Source organism: Macaca nemestrina, chromosome 5 (assembly GCF_043159975.1).
Source record: "Macaca nemestrina isolate mMacNem1 chromosome 5, mMacNem.hap1, whole genome shotgun sequence".
NCBI lineage: Eukaryota > Metazoa > Chordata > Mammalia > Primates > Cercopithecidae > Macaca > Macaca nemestrina.
Window position 1 is genome coordinate 107,244,894 of NC_092129.1, and position 17,664 is coordinate 107,262,557.

General features: G+C 34.4%; 1 protein-coding gene across 3 annotated transcripts in view; it reads left to right on the plus strand.

The window, feature by feature from the left end:
* PHI (pleckstrin homology domain interacting protein) overlaps window positions 1-17,664 on the plus strand; it is a 137,903-nt gene that overhangs the window by 81,446 nt on the left and 38,793 nt on the right. For 2 of the 3 annotated variants that reach the window (XM_011767433.2, XM_011767435.3), the window contains exons 20-23: window positions 5,674-5,791; window positions 8,296-8,436; window positions 11,228-11,304; window positions 13,518-13,749. In XM_011767433.2, coding sequence (XP_011765735.1) covers window positions 5,674-5,791; window positions 8,296-8,436; window positions 11,228-11,304; window positions 13,518-13,749 — 568 coding nt within the window. The remainder of the gene's footprint in view (window positions 1-5,673; window positions 5,792-8,295; window positions 8,437-11,227; window positions 11,305-13,517; window positions 13,750-17,664) is intronic. The other variant, XM_011767434.2, reaches the window with a different exon arrangement.

The following is a 17,664-nucleotide window of genomic DNA, read 5'->3' on the forward strand; positions in this document are numbered from 1 at the left end:
GTTGATTTAATAAAATTCTATTCTATTAGACCATGCCGTGAGGGAACTTTCTATCCAGTTCCTTTTGATCTTCACTGATGAAATACTCTTGAATGAGGCCTATATGAACCTAATTAATGCTGATTGCTGTGTATGAAATATGTTCTAAGTATGAAGGTCAAAATGTGAATTTGAATTTAAGATTGTCTAGTTCTTCAACTCAGAAGATAGTAGTAATTATATAATTAAAATTTTGGTCTTAATGTTCATATAGATTATGCTTTTTGATTGGACATACTTTGAATTTACTTTAGGATTTAGAATTAAATACACACCAAAGGTATACATTTATACTTTCTTATGACATATGTGCCCAGTTATCCATCATAAATTAATTAACTCACATGGTATATTTTTAGTTAGATCCTTGTTTACTTTTTAATTCTAATGTTAAGGTTTGAAAGGGGTCAAGTAAATAATGCCCATTTTTTCAACACCAATTCTGAAATAATTGAAAAATAACGTGGAAAATAAGACACATAGTAAATCAGACTATCACTGTTTGTTACTATCACTTTTTATTTCATGAAATAAAAACCATATCAGTAACAAAAAGTTACATTCCACAAAAAACATAACAGTAACAAAAAGTGATATTCCCCAGACACAGATAGCAGTGGGCCACAGTTATTCTCCCCTTCTGGGACATGTGGTTTGCTTCTTTAAGATGCAGGACAAAATGTATAATTGTACACAATGGCATAAGGCTGGGCTGTGCTAAGCTGGGTTTTTCTTCCAGATGTGTCAGTTGACTAATTTACTCCTCCTCTGGAGAGGAATGAGTCAGGAGATGTGGTCGCTAGTTGTTGCTTGAGGCTCCTGCACATGGAAGGGAACCTGAGGAGTGAGGAAGATTAGCGTCTCTTCAAATATTCTTCATCCTTTTATTCCTTTATCATTGGGCTTAACTATTCATTGGCCTATGGTCAAGCAAGACTGTGGCCATAACTTGAACAGATATTCTTTCTTTGGGCTTCCTAGAGCTTTGACTCAAACTTTGTACTCATCCTATGGAAATCTTCCTGAGAATCTCTACAATGGGTAGTCTAAAGTTTCCTTTTAAAAGGCTCTCTGAAATGGGTCAGCCTCGTCCATTAATTAAAATGGAATCCAATGACATACCCAACACGGGGCTAAGTGACTTAGAAATAATTCTCATAACTCAATAGTAAACATAATCCATCCAGAGAATGGGCAAAAGACATGAACAGACATTTACCAAAAAGGATCTCTAGATGACAAATAAGCACATGAAAAGATAATCAATGTCATTAACCATTAGGGAAATACAAGTTGAAACCACAATGAAGTATCACTGCATTCTTCTCAGAATGGTTAAAATGAAAAATAAGTGACAGCACCAAATGCTAGAGAGGATGGAGAGAAAACTGAATTACTCATGCATTGCTAGTGGGAATGTAAAACGATAGAACCATTTTGGGAAACAGTTTTGCACTTCCCTAAAATCCTAAACATGCAACTGCCTGTCATATGACCCAGCAGTTGCACTATTGGGAATTTATCCTAAAGAAATGAAAACTCATGTTGACACAAAAACCTGAACATAAATGTATAGCAGCTTTATTTGTAATACCCAAAAGCCAGAAAGATACCCAGATGTTATTTCGGTGGGTAGATGGTTAAACAATGGTATATTCACACCATGGACTACTACTGTGCAGTAAAAAGGAACAACATATTGATACAATGGGTATGAATCTTGAGGGAATTATGCTGAGTGGAGAAAAATAATTTCAATGTATATTCTATATGATTCTATTTATGAAATATTCTTGAAATGACAAGGGTATAGGAATGGAGAACAGATTTAGGTTGCTAAGATACAGGCATACTTTGGAGATATTGCAGGTTTGGTTCCAGACCAGTGCAATAAAGTAGCTCACATGATTTTTTTTGTTGTTGTTGTTACCCAGTGCATATAAAAGTTATGATTATACTATTCTATAATCTGTTAATTGTACAATATGATTATGTCTGAAAAAAACTACATACCTAATTTGAAAATTCTTTACTGCTGAAAAATGCTAACAATCATCTGAACCTTCAATGATTATACTCTTCTTGCTGGTGAATGGTCTTGCCTCGATGTTGATGGCTGCTGGCTGATCAGAGTGGAGGTTGCTGAAGGTTGAAATGGCTGTGGCAGTTTCTTAAAATAAGACAGTAATAAAGTTTGCCACATTGATTTGACTACACATGAAGTATTTCTGTGTAGAACTTATTTCAAAACTGGGGTCAGTCCCCTCAAACCCTACCATTGCTTTATTAAGTTCATGTAATTTTCTTTTCCTTTTTTTTTTTTTTTTTTGAGACGGAGTCTCACTCTGTCGCCCACACTGGAGTGCAGTGGCATGATCTCTGCTCACCACAACCTCCACTTCCCAGGTTCAAGCAATTCCCCTGCCTCAGCCTCACCAGTAGCTGGGACTACAAGCGCATGCCACCACGTCTGGATAATTTTTTGTAGTTTTAGAATAGACAGGGTTTCACCATGTTAGCCAGAATGGTCTTGATCTCCTGACCTTGTGATCTACCCGCTTCGGCCTCCCAAAGTGCCAGGATTATAGGCATGAGCCACTGCGCCTAGCCAAGTTTGTATAATTTTCTACATCCTTTGTTAACATTTCAGCAATGTTCAAAGCATATTCACTAGAGTAGCCTCCCTCAAGAAACTTCTTTGTTCATCCATGAGCCGCTCCTCATTCGTTTAAAGTTTTATTATGCAACTTCAGCAATTCAGTCACATCTTTAGTTGCCACATCTAATTCTAGTTCTCCTGTTTCCATTACATCTACAGTAACTTCTTCCACTGATGTCTTCAGCCTTCAGAATCATCTGTGAGGGTGGGAATCAACTTCTTTCAAACTCCTATTAATGGTGATACTTTTCCTCTTCCCGTGAATCATAAATGTTCTTAATGGCATCTAGAATGGTGAATCCTTTCCAGAAGGTTTTCAATGTACTTTGCCCAGATCTGTTAGCAGAGTAACTATCTAGTACAGCTATAGCCTTATGAAATGTAATTTCTTAAATAAAAAGACTTGAAAATCAAAATTACTCCTTGACCCATAGGCTGCAGAATGGATGTTCGGTTAACAGGCATGAAAATAACACTAATCACCTTGTATATTTTCATCATAGCTCTTGGGTGAGTAGGTGCATTGTCAGTGAACAGTAATGTTATGAAAGCAATCATGTTTTCCGAGTAGTAGGTCTTAACAGTGGGCTGAAAATATTCAGTAAACCATACTATAAACAGATGTGCTGCCATCTAGACTTTGTTGTTTCATTTATGGAGCACAAGATGAGTGTATTTATCATAATTCTTAAGTGCCCTAGGATTTTTGGAATGATAAATGAGCATTAGCTTCAAGTTGAAGTCACTAGCTTCTTTAGCCCCTAACAAGAGATTTAGACTCTCCTTTGAAGATTTGAAGCCAAGCCTTTACTTCTCTCTAGCTGTGAAAGTCCAGATGATATCTTCTTCCATTTAGATGGCTGTTTGATCTGTTACTACATTGAAAATCTGTTGTTTAGTGTAGCTGTTTTCTTCAGTGAACTTAGCTAGATATTCTGGATAAATTACTGCAGCTACTTCATCAGCACTTGCTGCTTCACCCTGCACTTTTATGTTACACAGGTAGTTCTTCCTTAAGCCTCATGAACCAACCTCTGCTAGCTTCCAACTTTTCTTCTGCAGCTTTTTCCCCCTCTTCCAACCTTCATAGAAGAGAAGAGAGTTAGGGCCTTGCTCTGGATTAGGCTTTGGCTTAAGAGGATGTTGTAACTGATTTGATCTTCTCTCCAGACCACAAAAAACGATTTCTGTATCAGCAACAAGTCTGCTTCACTTTCATATCATTCCTATGTTCGCTGGAGTAGCATATTTAACTTCCTTCAAGAACTTTTCCTTTTCATTCAAAACATGGTTGTTTGGCACAAGAGCCATAGCTTTCAGCTTGTCTCAGCTTTTGACACGCTTTCGTCACAGAGTTTAATCATTTCTACCTTTGATTTAAAGTGAGAGATGATTTCACTGAATCAGTTAGGGTTTTTAATTGGCCTAACTTTAATATTGTTCTGTCTCAGGGAATAGTGAGGCCTGAGGAGAGGGAGAAGGTGGGGCAATGGCTAGTTGGCGGAGCAGTCAGAACACATGGAACATTTGTCAGTTAAGTTCATTGTCCTATATAGGTGAGGTTCATGGCACTTCAAAACAACTACAATAGAAGCATAAAAAATTACTGACAACAGATCTCCATAATAGATATGGTAGTGAAAATGCTTGAAATATTTTAAGAATTACCAAAATGTGACACAGAGACACGAAGTTAGCACATGTGGTTGAAAAATGGTGCTTGCTCACTGCAGGGTTGTCACAGACTTTCAACTTGTAAAAAAAAAAAATACACTATCTGCAAAGCACAGTAAAACAATGTATGCCTGTGTACACACACACAAGCTAATAGAAACTAATAGAAGTAAAACTGGGGAAGTCTGAGTAAGATCAATGGGTTGTATAAATGTCAGCATCCTCCTTGTGGTGGTGTACCATGTTTTGCAAAATGTTACCATTTAGGGGAACTGGACAAAGGGTACAAAGTTTTGTAAAATGTTGCTGTTTGGGGAAACTGGATAAAGGATACAAATAATCGCTCTGTTATTTCTTGCAACTATATGTTAGTATATAATTATTGCAGTAAAAACTTTAATTTTTTTTTATAAAAAACTAAGAACAAAAAATTAAATCCAAACCTCTTCTTTTCACAAGATTTAAATTTGCTCATTTTATTTTCCGTTCAGAATTATGGCCAGCCACAATGGAGATTGTGCAGTTCAGTAACATGATAACATTAATATCATCTAGTAAAGAAATATCAACAGTATATAGTTGCACTGTGTTTTAGTATTAACTCCCTTCTTATTATGAAATCTTAAGGGAGAATTAAAGTTCAGATACCCTTGCATTTCAAAACCTTTAAAGTTGTAAGATATTGAAGTAAAAAATAAAATTATCTTCACATGAGTTCATTTTTTTTTTTATTAAAGCTTAAAATTAGTGTTCCTCAACTTGTGTTGTTCAGTTTCACCTTGATGTTTGAGTTTTTTCAGTAGATGAAACCTGACCTCCCTGTCTCTGGAAAGAGTGTAGTTCTTTCAGGACTTTCATTGTAACCTCAGGCTCTGTTGTATTGAATTTTTAAAGAGATTCCAGCTATCTATATGGAACAGATGATTATCAAAGCATAGGCCCTATCCTAAAAAAATAAAATAAAATAAAATAAAATAAAATCCAATTTCTCACTCTTGGAAAAGTTACCGTAGGAATCACCATGTTTCCAGAATCTAATACTTGGTTTGCCAAAGACCATAGCAGGAACCAGTAGTATCAACTTGAAGTAGACAGAGTTTGTCTTTCCATTATTTCAGTCATTTAATGCCGCATGTCCTGAGCCCACAACCTATGAAATTAAACTCAGAAATCTTTATCATATGCTTCTATCTTAAAATAAAACATCAGGAGTAGCATTCCTTTCCTGATACCTAACATTCCTTTTGGAGGAAAGTTATGTGTAAAATTCTAGATGAATGCATATGGCTTTTGTCTTTCAGTAGGCAAGAAGAATGGAGAACTGCAAAGGGAGAAGAAGAAATAAAGACTTACAGGTCAGAAGAGAAAAGAAAACACTTAACTGTTCCAAAAGAGAATAAAATACCCACTGTCTCAAAGGTACATATTAATTATTTTGATGTTTAATATTTGCTTCTTAAGTATTGTGACCATTTGTTAATATTATAAACAGGTTAATTAATGATTAAAAATTAACATAGTAATTCTTGGTTATCTCTGGATTGTCTATTGTTTCGTATTTAAAATTTTTAATTCCATTTCTGCTTTCTAGCATACCCTTTCCCAAAGTGCCAATTCTTATATACTCATGAAATTCTAATAAATTACAGTAAAGCCTCATCAAGAGCTTTCTTTAGCTCTTCATAATCTTGTGTGCCATCTTTGTACAGTCTAAAAATAGCGTTTTGTTATGTTTTTCTGTGTTCTTGTGGTGTCTTGGCATCTCTTCATTATTCTAGATAATGAAGTCAGCTAATGCTGCTATAGATAATATTTCTCATTTTCTCCATTAAGAGAGGTAGATTGTCCCTAATAGTTTTGCCTTATTGGCTTTTCTGTCATCCTACTCTGGAAAAATGTTTGCACCCAGTAGATTTCGGTTGGTCATGGCCTAATTGGAGAGAGATATGTACTTCGCTGAGTGTGAAGGAATCACAAGTATCCCTTTTTCCTTTCTTTCTTTTTTTTTTTTTTTTTTTTATTTTGGAGAAAAACATCTTAGCTTGAAAATTTCAGAGCCTTAGAGTCTGAAATTGAGGAAGCCTATGTGAAACTTCTTTTTACGTCCAAGTCACTATCTAAAGCAATTATTGAAACAAAGGGAAAATAAATAACCGGCCTTCTTCACCAGCTTCGTGTTCCTTCCTTTTTTCATTTGAGTTTTTTAAACCTCCTAAAGCAGTCTTCTTTTCTAAAATTCACTTTTCTGTTTTATTACTCATCTTTTCAAAATACTCAAGTAGTCCTTTTTTCTTTACTAAGTGTATCGTACCCTGGGATCAGTAGGACCTCAGAGTGCTAGAATTCCTATTGGTGTAATAAAGGAAAATTTCTTTCTGAAATAATCTTGTTTTTTGGTTGGTTGAGTGGTTGGCTTTTTCATGGTAAGTAGAAAGCATACCTTTTTTGCATCCTTTGCTGAGATAAACTTAAATAATGATGATGAGCGTTTGTATTGCTTGCTACTGCTTTTATGGATGGAATATGTTAATATCGATTAAAATCAAAAGATGTGCTTATCTCTTAATTCAATAGTACTTCGAAGACTTTTTAAGAAATCAAAGGAATGATATGTATGTGTATACGTATATGTATGTGTGTGCATGCACACTCGCATATTTTTAGTGTCTCTTGTCACAAAAACTGAAATAACTTCAGTTATTATTTATGTGGTCAGCTGGCTATCATTTTTCCCAAATTTAAATGGTTATATCCAATTTCAAGGATGTCTCATTGATTCTTTGTTTTTTTTCTAAGACAAGACCCTGCATTTATTTCATGGATGTGATTCTCTTTTTTGTTTGGTTGGTGGGGAGATAGAGTCTCATTGTGTTACCCGGGCCGGAGTGCAATGGGACAGTCCTAACTGACTGCAGCCTTGGACTGCCTCAAGTGATCCTCTTGCCTCATCATCCCAAATAGCTGGGACTATAGGTTTGTACCACTGTGCCTGGCTAACTTTAAATTTTATTTTTTAACTTTGTAGAGACAGGGTCTTGCCATTGCCCTGGCTAGTCTTGAACTCCTGACCCCAAAGCACGATTCTCCCACATTGGCCTCCCAAAGTGCTGGGATTACAGGCATGAGCTACCATGGCTGGCCTTTGTATTCACTTTTGAGATAGCTTTATTAAGTTTTTTTGGTGTGTTTTAGGTATAAATTTTAATGTTTATTGAGTTTGTCTTCATCACTGTGTTGGACTTTGTCAGTTTTTTAGTGCTTATTGGTTGTATTCTTATCTGCAGAAGACTTCTCACATTTATTCCAGTAGAAGAAAAACAGCCCAGCCACATGGCGTCTTGTCTTCATTCTGGCATGGTAGCTTTATGATCCCCATTTTGGTTTCCAATTTGCCTCTGCCTATTACATATGCCTCACAGCCCATTATCCTTTTTCTTACATCATTTCTGTAGGTTTGCTGTAGATACAGAAGAGTTCAGTGTTTGGTTTAGTCTTTTATCATTAATCTTTGTCTGTCATTAATTAGAAAAAAAAACAGCGTTTTTATAACTAATCAATCAGCAAGTAAATTTCAACATAACCTTGATAAGCCTTTGATTTAACTTGATGAATGTTAAAATATTTGAATTGGTACTATAACCTCGTCCAATTAAGTGATATCATAAATATGAACAAATGTTTTTATTGTTGTATGTTAGGATAAATTGTCTCACTTTGTCACCCAGGCTGTAGTGCAGTGGTGCAATCATCCCTCACTACAGCCTTGAACTCCTAGACTCAAGCAATCTTCCTGAGTAGCTGCGACTACAGGCATTGGCCACCATGCCCAGCTTGAATTTTTTTGATTAAAAAAATTTAACTTTTAAACTAAAAATCCTGCTCTTCAAACATACTGTGAATAAATTTAATTTACTTTTTTCTAGAATCATGCTCATGAGCATTTCCTGGATCTTGGAGAATCCAAAAAGCAACAGACAAATCAACACAATTATCGTACGAGATCTGCATTGGAGGAGACTCCTAGACCCTCAGAAGAGATAGAAAATGGCACTAGTTCTTCAGATGTAAGATATCAGCACATTCATAAATTAGATGTCATTTTTACTTATTTTTTTAAATATGAGTTTCATTCTTTGCATTTATTGATATGTTTGTGGATGTAGTTTAAATATGGCATTTTGGGGTATTATGATACAGCTTTTATTTTCTAAAAATCTATTTCTAGGCATGGCACACATACACATAATTTCAAATCCACAAAATAAACTCATGTGAATTAATTATTCTTATTTTATAGATAAGGATGCTGAGGCTCCAAGATATTTAGATTATACAATCACCTATTAAGAGGTAGAGCAGGGATTAAATGCAAGTTTGTTTTACCTTAAAGCCAAGCTTTTTAAGTGGTACCGTGAAGCTGTAGTATGTATAGTGTAAGTATAACAGCAAATCAGTAAGTATTTGGCAGTCTTTGTTAGTTTTTAATCTCTGTACCAGTTTATAGCTTTCTCAGTGTAATTTTTAAATACTCTTCATGCGTCATTATTTCAGTAAATATTACTGTCCTTACTAAATTATGTATTGTTTCAGTGAAGGCAATCAGTTTGCAGTCATAAACCAATCTTACTAAGCAGTTAAACCATGTCCGTTCCTCTTTTCTTCTCAGCCCTCCCCATCACCTTCCTTCTTTACAGGTTAGAGATGTAATCATTTTAGATATTGACTACTATACACTTTTGAAGCCATGTTGTGCTTTGAAATGCTAGGCATTTATGGGAATTATCTAAATAAATTCTCTTTGGCCAGGGCAACATTAACTCAAACTGAGAGTATTCTAACCACAATTTAAGTTAGTCTCCAATGGCTTTGGGTCCTCATATGGCCAGGTCAAAATGATACATTCATTCTGGCAAAAAAAGAGAAATATACTGATTATATAAACTTGACTCATGGTAATTTGGATAGACATACAAAACATACATGTGGGCTAATTATCTTACAAAATGTCTCTTTATTTTTGAAAGAGTTTCCTCTAAATATTGTTTCTATATAATATTTGAAATATTCTGTTTATTAGAAACTTAAGAACTGTATTTCCAGAAACACATCTGTTATAATAAGTCCTTCAAGTGTCTTCAAAACTAATTTATTTATGCTTTAACATCCTTTTAGAAATTTAGAATATATTTCTAGAGGAGCCCATTGAGAACAAAGTATCACTTTGGGCACAGTATACTAATTAATTGGAAGGAACTCTGGTTTTTTCGTTGAAATGTTTTGTACTGTAGTATTTCATACTTGTAATGTAGGAATAATTCTGTTTATTTTTTCCCCCCTTTAAGGAAGTAACACATGAAATGTGGGAAAAGTCGTATCACTTGCTTAGATTTATTTGTTATATCGAGCAGTGATTAAATTTGTTAATAAAATATGCTTTTTGTTAATAAAATATGCAAATGTGATTTTTTTCATTTTTGCTTAGTTTTCATAACTGTGGAATAGACATATAATTCACATTCTTTATTAAAACATCAAAATAGGAAAACTTTTGTCCCAAATATATTATTTTATTTAAATATTAAAATAATCCACCCCATTGTCCTCTTTAAAAGTTACCTGAATATGCCCAGCAAGTAAGTAACACCATTCTTGTGGAATGTTGTCCAGGGTTTGGACTAAAGTGACCTGGGCTTAAATCAAGTTTTGTTGCTTATTAGTTGTGCCGCCTTGGGCAAAGTTCTCAACTTTTTAAAGCTTTAGTTTGTTTTATTTAAATAACTCTATCACCAATAGTGCGTTGTCAAGCCCAAATGGGGTGATACATACAAAGTGCTTAGAATAGTTTGTAACATACAGTAAAAGCTTAATAAATATGAGGTGTTATTGTTATTGGAGCATGAAGTTTATTTAAGTGAGGAAGACATGCAATATTTTTGCCATCAAAAAATCCAACTTTATGAAGAAAATGCTCTCACAGATAATATTCTTTGTTGACTCATGAATATTTACTAAAGAGAAACAGAGTGTTTGAGTAATTTTTAGTCCTTTACCATTTGGATAAAATAAGACCAGAAGTGGAACATCCTTTTGTATATGGGAAAGCTGTTTTAATAAGTAAAACATAGATGTGCCTATAATAAATAAACACAAATGTGCCTTCTCAAAGCACCCATAGAAAAGAAAGCTTTGTATTTTGAAAAGGCTAAGAAGTAATAATTTCAAATGTAAATATGGAATTTGATATAATTTTATCTAGAAGATACGTTGTGAGGCTTTTAAAATGGTAATCTGTAGGATTGCTCTGAATCCAATGTTAGTAAGTATTATGTCTTTATATACATTTAAGTATTCTCGTTTATTTGTTAAAAAAAAAAAAGGTAAAAGCTGTTTTTTGCAACTAATTTTTTAAAGAGAAGCAGCTAACTCTTACTATTTTATTATTATTGGTTATTTTTGAGACAGTCTCTTTCTGGAGTGTAGCAGTGCAATCTCAGCTCACGGCAACCTCTGCCTCCTGGGTTCAAGCGATTCCGTGCCTCAGTCTCCCAAGTAGCTGGGATTACAGGCATCCGCTACCATTCCCAGCTAATTTTTTTTTGTATTTTAGTAGAGACAGGGTGTCGCCACGTTGGCCAGGCTGGTCTCGAACCCCTGACCTTAAGTGATCCGCCCACCTCAACCTCTCAAAGTGTTGGAATTACAGGCATGAGCCACGACACCCTTTGCAACTAATTTAAATCAAATTTTAAATATCCCAATATGACTGATACTATAAGATATCACTTATATTTTCTGTAATCATAAAATGTTATTTTATAAAATTATGCAATAAGACATGTATTCAACATATCTTAGGAAGGTGAAGTAGTTGCTGTCAGTGGTGGAACATCTGAAGAAGAAGAGAGAGCATGGCACAGTGATGGCAGTTCTAGGTAAATGAATGATTTTTATTTCTCCAAATGTTATATAAAATCTTTAGAAAGGTGATTTTTTTTTAAAACCAGCAACACGTTTCAGGTTCTTCAGAGAGTTTTTGAAGTTATATGAAATGTAGATTTTCTGATATATGTTCTCTATAGAAAATAATTTTTTGGTGATTACAACTGGATCTGCAAAATGATGCTTTTAACTTTATCTTCTTATTTAGTATTTTTTCTTATGAATACTGTTATAATGTTGAATTGCAAACCAGTTTCATTACTGGTTTTGAAAAGTGTGAAGTTAAGGAAGTAATGCAAGCCTCCTGAGTTAACTATCTTAAATGTAGTGGAATTTATGGAATACTAATGATAAGAGGAATAAGCTCTCCTTTTTCTTGTTATCCCTACCTTATTTGACCAGGCCAGTGAGGATTCCAACTCCTTATACTGGCGATTCACATTGTTGCAGGGCTTATGACCTTGGCTAACTTTTCAAGGTCTTAGTAGCAAGAAGAGAGTATAGCCTTTGGGGATGGCAGTTATGATTAGCTGCTAAACTTATCCCCCACCTTAGTGGCTCTTAAAATAGAAGAGACAAAGTATGAAGTAGAGGCTGTAAGAGTTCCTCAGTTCTACAATCAAGGGCTCTCCTATTCTCACAGTAATGATTTCTGGTAATGATGTGCAAATGTGTGTGGTTTTATCTAGTAGTTTTCTGTATTCAGAACAGGTCAGTAGGAAACATTGAAGTTCTTTTGGCTCAACAATGGAATCAGAGTATTTCAAACCCTGAGATGACATAGGGGTTCCTGTATTAAAAGAATAGTGGTGGTTTTAGCAGTTGAGGACAGTTGTAAAGAATGCTGGGCTCTGGAGTTTGTAATTATGTTTATGCTGACAGCAGAAGATCTTCTGTAAGAGCCAAGTACTCTAGAGAGTGATAACTGTGTGATTTGGCAGGTACCATTTACAGTGGCCTTGGCTGGAGCTAGTATAAATAAAATGCTCATAAGTTGAAGACAACCTGTTTTAGAATAGCATATCTGAAAATAGTTTAAGTTCTTAAAAATCATTTTAAATTTCATAGTGAAATGACTAAATCATGTTAGAAAACATCTGAATTATTTGATTCTTATCTGGGATGATTAGAATAATCAGAGATTTAGGTACGTGCTTATAAAGAACATTTGGACAGTGGAGGGGGTAGTGGGGAGGGTTAGTGACAATGGAATAAAGCTCCAGTAAAATCTGCTTTTTCCGCGTTAATGTTAACAGCAGTATTTTTAGAGGCATGAGGTTATACATCATTAAATCTAGGCAAGCTAATTATTGCTTTTAACATAACTTAGATTCCTTTAAGACATTTATGTTCATAAAATTGTCAAAATAAGTAAATATGCTCACATACTAAAATTACTATAGAAGATAATACAACTAGATTCTTTAGTTTACAACATGATTGGTTCAGTAAATCGTTTGTCAATGAAGGTAAACTAAAAAGAAATGACAAACATGATTGGAAGCAGTATACAAAATATAGTAAGGCCTGTATTTTTCTGAATCATGGCATGCTTTGAAGCATAAGATACACCTAAGGTGTAGGTAGGTAGAATAATTTTATCTAAATGAAATTTCATTACTTTACATGCAGAGTAAAGTTTGCAAACACAGTCTTTCCCCTGGGCAGGAACACTTCTGACTCTGCCAGTTCAATATCCAGCTACCTTGAGAGCACTAGTGCTGGACCATAAGAGTTCCCTCTGTCTGGAACTCCCACTTCCCCTTAAAAAAGGAATCCCCATATCTCCTCAATGTTCACACCTTCTGTGCTTTCCAGGGTTATCTTTATGCTGTCACTAGAACTGAGAAAAGTGACCCCCTCTTCCTTATTTTTATATACCCACAGAATTTGTAACATATGCAACACTCAGAAGTCAATATTTTTCTTAAAATCTTGAAAGGTACTTAAATTTGTTTTTCCACTTAAAGTTGTGTCTTTATGTATCTTCAGGTTTTGGGGGAGGTTTTTTTTCTTTTGCAATATTTAAGTAAAGCCTGTAGAATTTTAAGAAACTTTTGAAGATGAGTTGAAAATTAGGGAAGTATTTTTTTGTTAGTATTTGTTTTGTCATTTCTCTTTATTATAATCTTTCTTTTCATTTTTATAAAACAAGTCTTAAAATTTTATCTTGTGTGTTACCTAAAAATCCCTTCTGTCCTTCTAGTGACTACTCCAGTGATTACTCTGACTGGACAGCAGATGCAGGAATTAATCTGCAGCCACCAAAGAAAGTTCCTAAGAATAAAACCAAGAAAGCAGAAAGCAGTTCAGATGAAGAAGAAGAATCTGAAAAACAGAAGCAAAAACAGATTAAAAAGGAAAAGAAAAAAGTAAATGAAGAAAAAGATGGACCAATATCACCAAAGAAAAAGAAGCCCAAAGAAAGAAAACAAAAGGTTTGGTTTTTAAAATTACAAATTTGGTGTTTTCTAGGGAAACAGTTTAAAGCACACATGTTGAAGTACAATTGATCACAAACATTGTTGAAGTGTATCAGCAAATAATAATAGAAAAAACTCAGAAGTACACAGTAGTAAAAAAGTATACCTAAATATATTTAGTTTATTCGAGTTTTTAGATATTTAGCATGTAAAAGTATTTACTTAAAAAATTGCCATATTCTAAATATTGAAATTTAATCTTAAAAAGATCAGATTTTTCTTGACAGTCTGGTGGAATTTATTTATGTGAAATGCATAATGATACAAAACATATAGTATATTAGTCTATGAATTGCCTTTATGTTTAACTATCCTTATTAATTGTTATTGCTGAAAATAAACAAAGTCTTTGAGGAGCATCACACAGAGTAGAAATGACACAGCTTGTCACAATTGATCCTAAGGCAAATATGAAGCTAAAGTGGGGTAAGATGGGCTTGTAACATTCCTTCATTAATCTAAAGTGTGTGAGCCATAAGTTTTCAGTCCTTTGGTCAGTAGCAGTATTGATTTGATTACCACAGTTAAGTCTGGACAATTTGAGAAAAAACAGAGAACGTAAGAAATATTATAGGAAGAATATCTGTCAGCTTGTATGGAGTTGAAATTCTTTAACATAGGAATGAAAGTGAGAGCTGTTTAATTTTTGTTCTAAAGTAAATACAACACGAGGGGCATGTTTTCTGCTTCCCTAAAGACTGTAAATGGGAAGCAGTATTTGATTTAAAGGAAGATTTGTTTGTAACCTCTGCCATTTAAGTATAAGTTGTCATTTGTAGAATTAAATAGTGGGAGACCATAGGGTCTTTATTCCCACAGAGCTTTCAAAATGCATAAGAATATAATATATCTGTTTTGTTTTAAGTGTTTATTTTATCTACATTTGTTGAGTTATTGTTTCAGCTTTATAATTATGAGTTACTTTAATTTAGATTCCACAGCTGCTATTTTTCTTGTTGCCTCTTTTGCTTTTGTTTGGGGAAGCTTTACCAAAGAGAATGCCACACAGTTACCACAGTTTTTCTTTTCTACCTTGTCAGTGATGATAAATGTAGTCTGATTTGTTATTTTATATATGTAGTAGACAGATTGGTTAAAGAAAACTGATTTAGCCATGTGTCTGGCTAATAAGGTAAATATTCTTTTTCATCTCAGGACAATTTTGGTGAACTTTTGAGGTTTGCAGTGATAAGTCACTGTGAGAACAGTTCTTTCATCCCAAGAGTACAGTTTGCTTCATCTGGTCCCCTTAATTTGATAATTTTCCTCAAACTAATACCATGGGCTTCTTCATGCACTGGCACATGTAGATCTGTTGTTAACATTTGGCATATTTTAATTTCACTGTGTTGTTGTGACAAAGTATTGTGATGGGATGACTCTGCCAATAGAATTATGTGGGTCACTTTAAATATGGTAAGGTTAGGATACTGGAGGGTATTCCCTTTAGTTTAAATTTTGTTCACATGCCTAGCAGTGATGCAACAGTAGATGGACTTGTTCTTATTCCCTAGTCTTCTAGTTATCTTGAATAAACATACAAGTATTTCCCTTCTTAAACAGGGTCTTCTTATGTTGGAATTTCAGATGAGATTTCCTAGAGGAAATAAGATTTGAGCTGTGCCTAGAAGCATTCCCATGGTTGGAAAGGAAAGAAATTATTTATGCTTTCCATATTTAAAAAAAACTCAAATCATGGAGCTGGAAATCTTAAAGAATACTCAATGCATTCTTAACCCCTTAATGGTTGTAATTAATAAGTGACAGAAATCTTCCTCAACCAAACATTCTAAGTTCCTCAGGAATTATTGGGCTGTAAGATTTGTCCTCATAATGATTTTTGGTGATGCCAAAGTCTTTCAGTCATACATACGATTATTCTTATTTAATATACAACTTACCTGTCTTGGTGTAAAAGTTGTTAGCTTCCCCATTGAACATAGATAATTCCTTATAGGGAGAAATACTTGCCTAGCAATTAATAGTCCATATTGAGGCTAGAATTATGATTTTCAAACTTTTCTGTCTTTTCCTTTTTATTAGTGAAAGGAAACCCTTTTCAAACAAACTTAGCTCCTCAGTATACAAAACTGATAAAATCAGAACTGCTCTGAATAAAACACAGTGGAAGTTCCTGGGTTGTGGGATCTCTCTGATATACTCAGTGCATAACATAATTGGTACTTTATTTGATAACTGTGCATATATCAAATTACTGTTTGGATATCAATTTACTCCTCACATCTAACACCTACAAAACTTACTTACCAAGCTTTTTTCTCAAACCCGCTGTACCCCACCCCTCTTTATCTCAGTAATGTGATGACTCTCTTAGTTGTTTATACCAGAAACCCTGGAGATATCTTTGATTCCTCTTTTTCTCTCATAGTCCGCATCTAGTCCATCAGGGAATTAATTATCTAATGAATTGTAAATATATTCAGCACTTTACTGTTTTTCACCACTCCACTGCTATCACATTGGTGTGAATCACCCTGAACTCTCATTTATATTACGGTGGTAGCATCCTATGTGTCTTCCTGTTTCTCCCTTTTTCTCCCTAGGGTCTATTCTTTAAAGCATAGGTTGACAGATTTTTTTCTACAGAAGGCCAGCTACTCTGCCATAATAGCATTTATAGATAATACACAAATGGGTATGGCTGTGTTCCAATAAAAATATATGAAAATTGTGGCAGGCTGGACTTGCCCTTGAGGGTCATGATTTGCCAATCCTTGTTCTGATGCATCCAGAGTGATCCTTTTAAAATATAAGTGAGATCGTACTATGCTTCTACCTAAAATTCTGTAATGAACCCATCTCATGTAGAGTAAATATCAAAGACCTTTACCCTAAGTCTTCAGGGTAGTGCTCTTGATGTGTTTGACTGAGAAACAGTATGGTGTGGCTAATAGGAAAAAGAGGAAAATGATAACTACTACAGTTGGGAAGCAGTAGTAGTACCTATTGCAAATAGTGTTCTCTGATACCATGTTATGACATTACTTCTTTTAGTAAACAAGTATTATTTTATAGTGATAATTACAGTACCTTGTTTTTTAAAAAACATGAGTAAAATGTAGCAGTCTTAGTGTACAGTCATCTTTAATGTTTTACATGTGATTCACAAAAGACTTTAATCAGTTGCATAACATTTTTTTACTTATAAAAATACTAGGTTTCAAATAGTCTTAGAAAGTTCATTTTTTTCTGAGTCTAAGGTAACAACATCAAGACCATTGTGGCCACTTGCGGGTGACCAGCAAAGTTAAGGAACTTTCTCAGAGGCATAGTTTCTCATGCTGTGTAGAAGTATAATGTCCAGCTTATGGAAATAATTAGCCTTCTATATCTTGCACTACTCAGCTCCTATGAGAATATCTTATTTAGTTCTAACTTACTAGAACTAGGATAAAAAAAAAAACTCTAGGGTATCTTGGTTTGTTATATGGAATGTTTATAAAATTGATAGCATTTTGAAAGGAAAGGAGAATACACAGAGCTTGTACTTTGGGGTTTGTGGGGATATCTTGTTACCTTGTTGTGAGTGTTGGCTGTGGAATTTTGGGTTTTGCTTCTAGTTAGTTCTCTTTGTAGACAGTGATTTGGAGAGATTGAATAACTCTGTAGCCACTGCTGCCATTTTTTTCCAGGGTAAGTGTTTTGTTGCTTAAAGGATCATCATCTCTCAGTAGTCATGGAAGATTGGTCTCAGGGCCCTGTAGATAACAAAATCCAGGGATGTTCAAGACTCTTATAAAAAATGGCATAGTATTTGCATGTGACCTACACACAGTCTCCTATATATACTTTAAATCATCTCTAGATTATTTATAATACCTAATACAGTGCCTACACATCATTTTATTT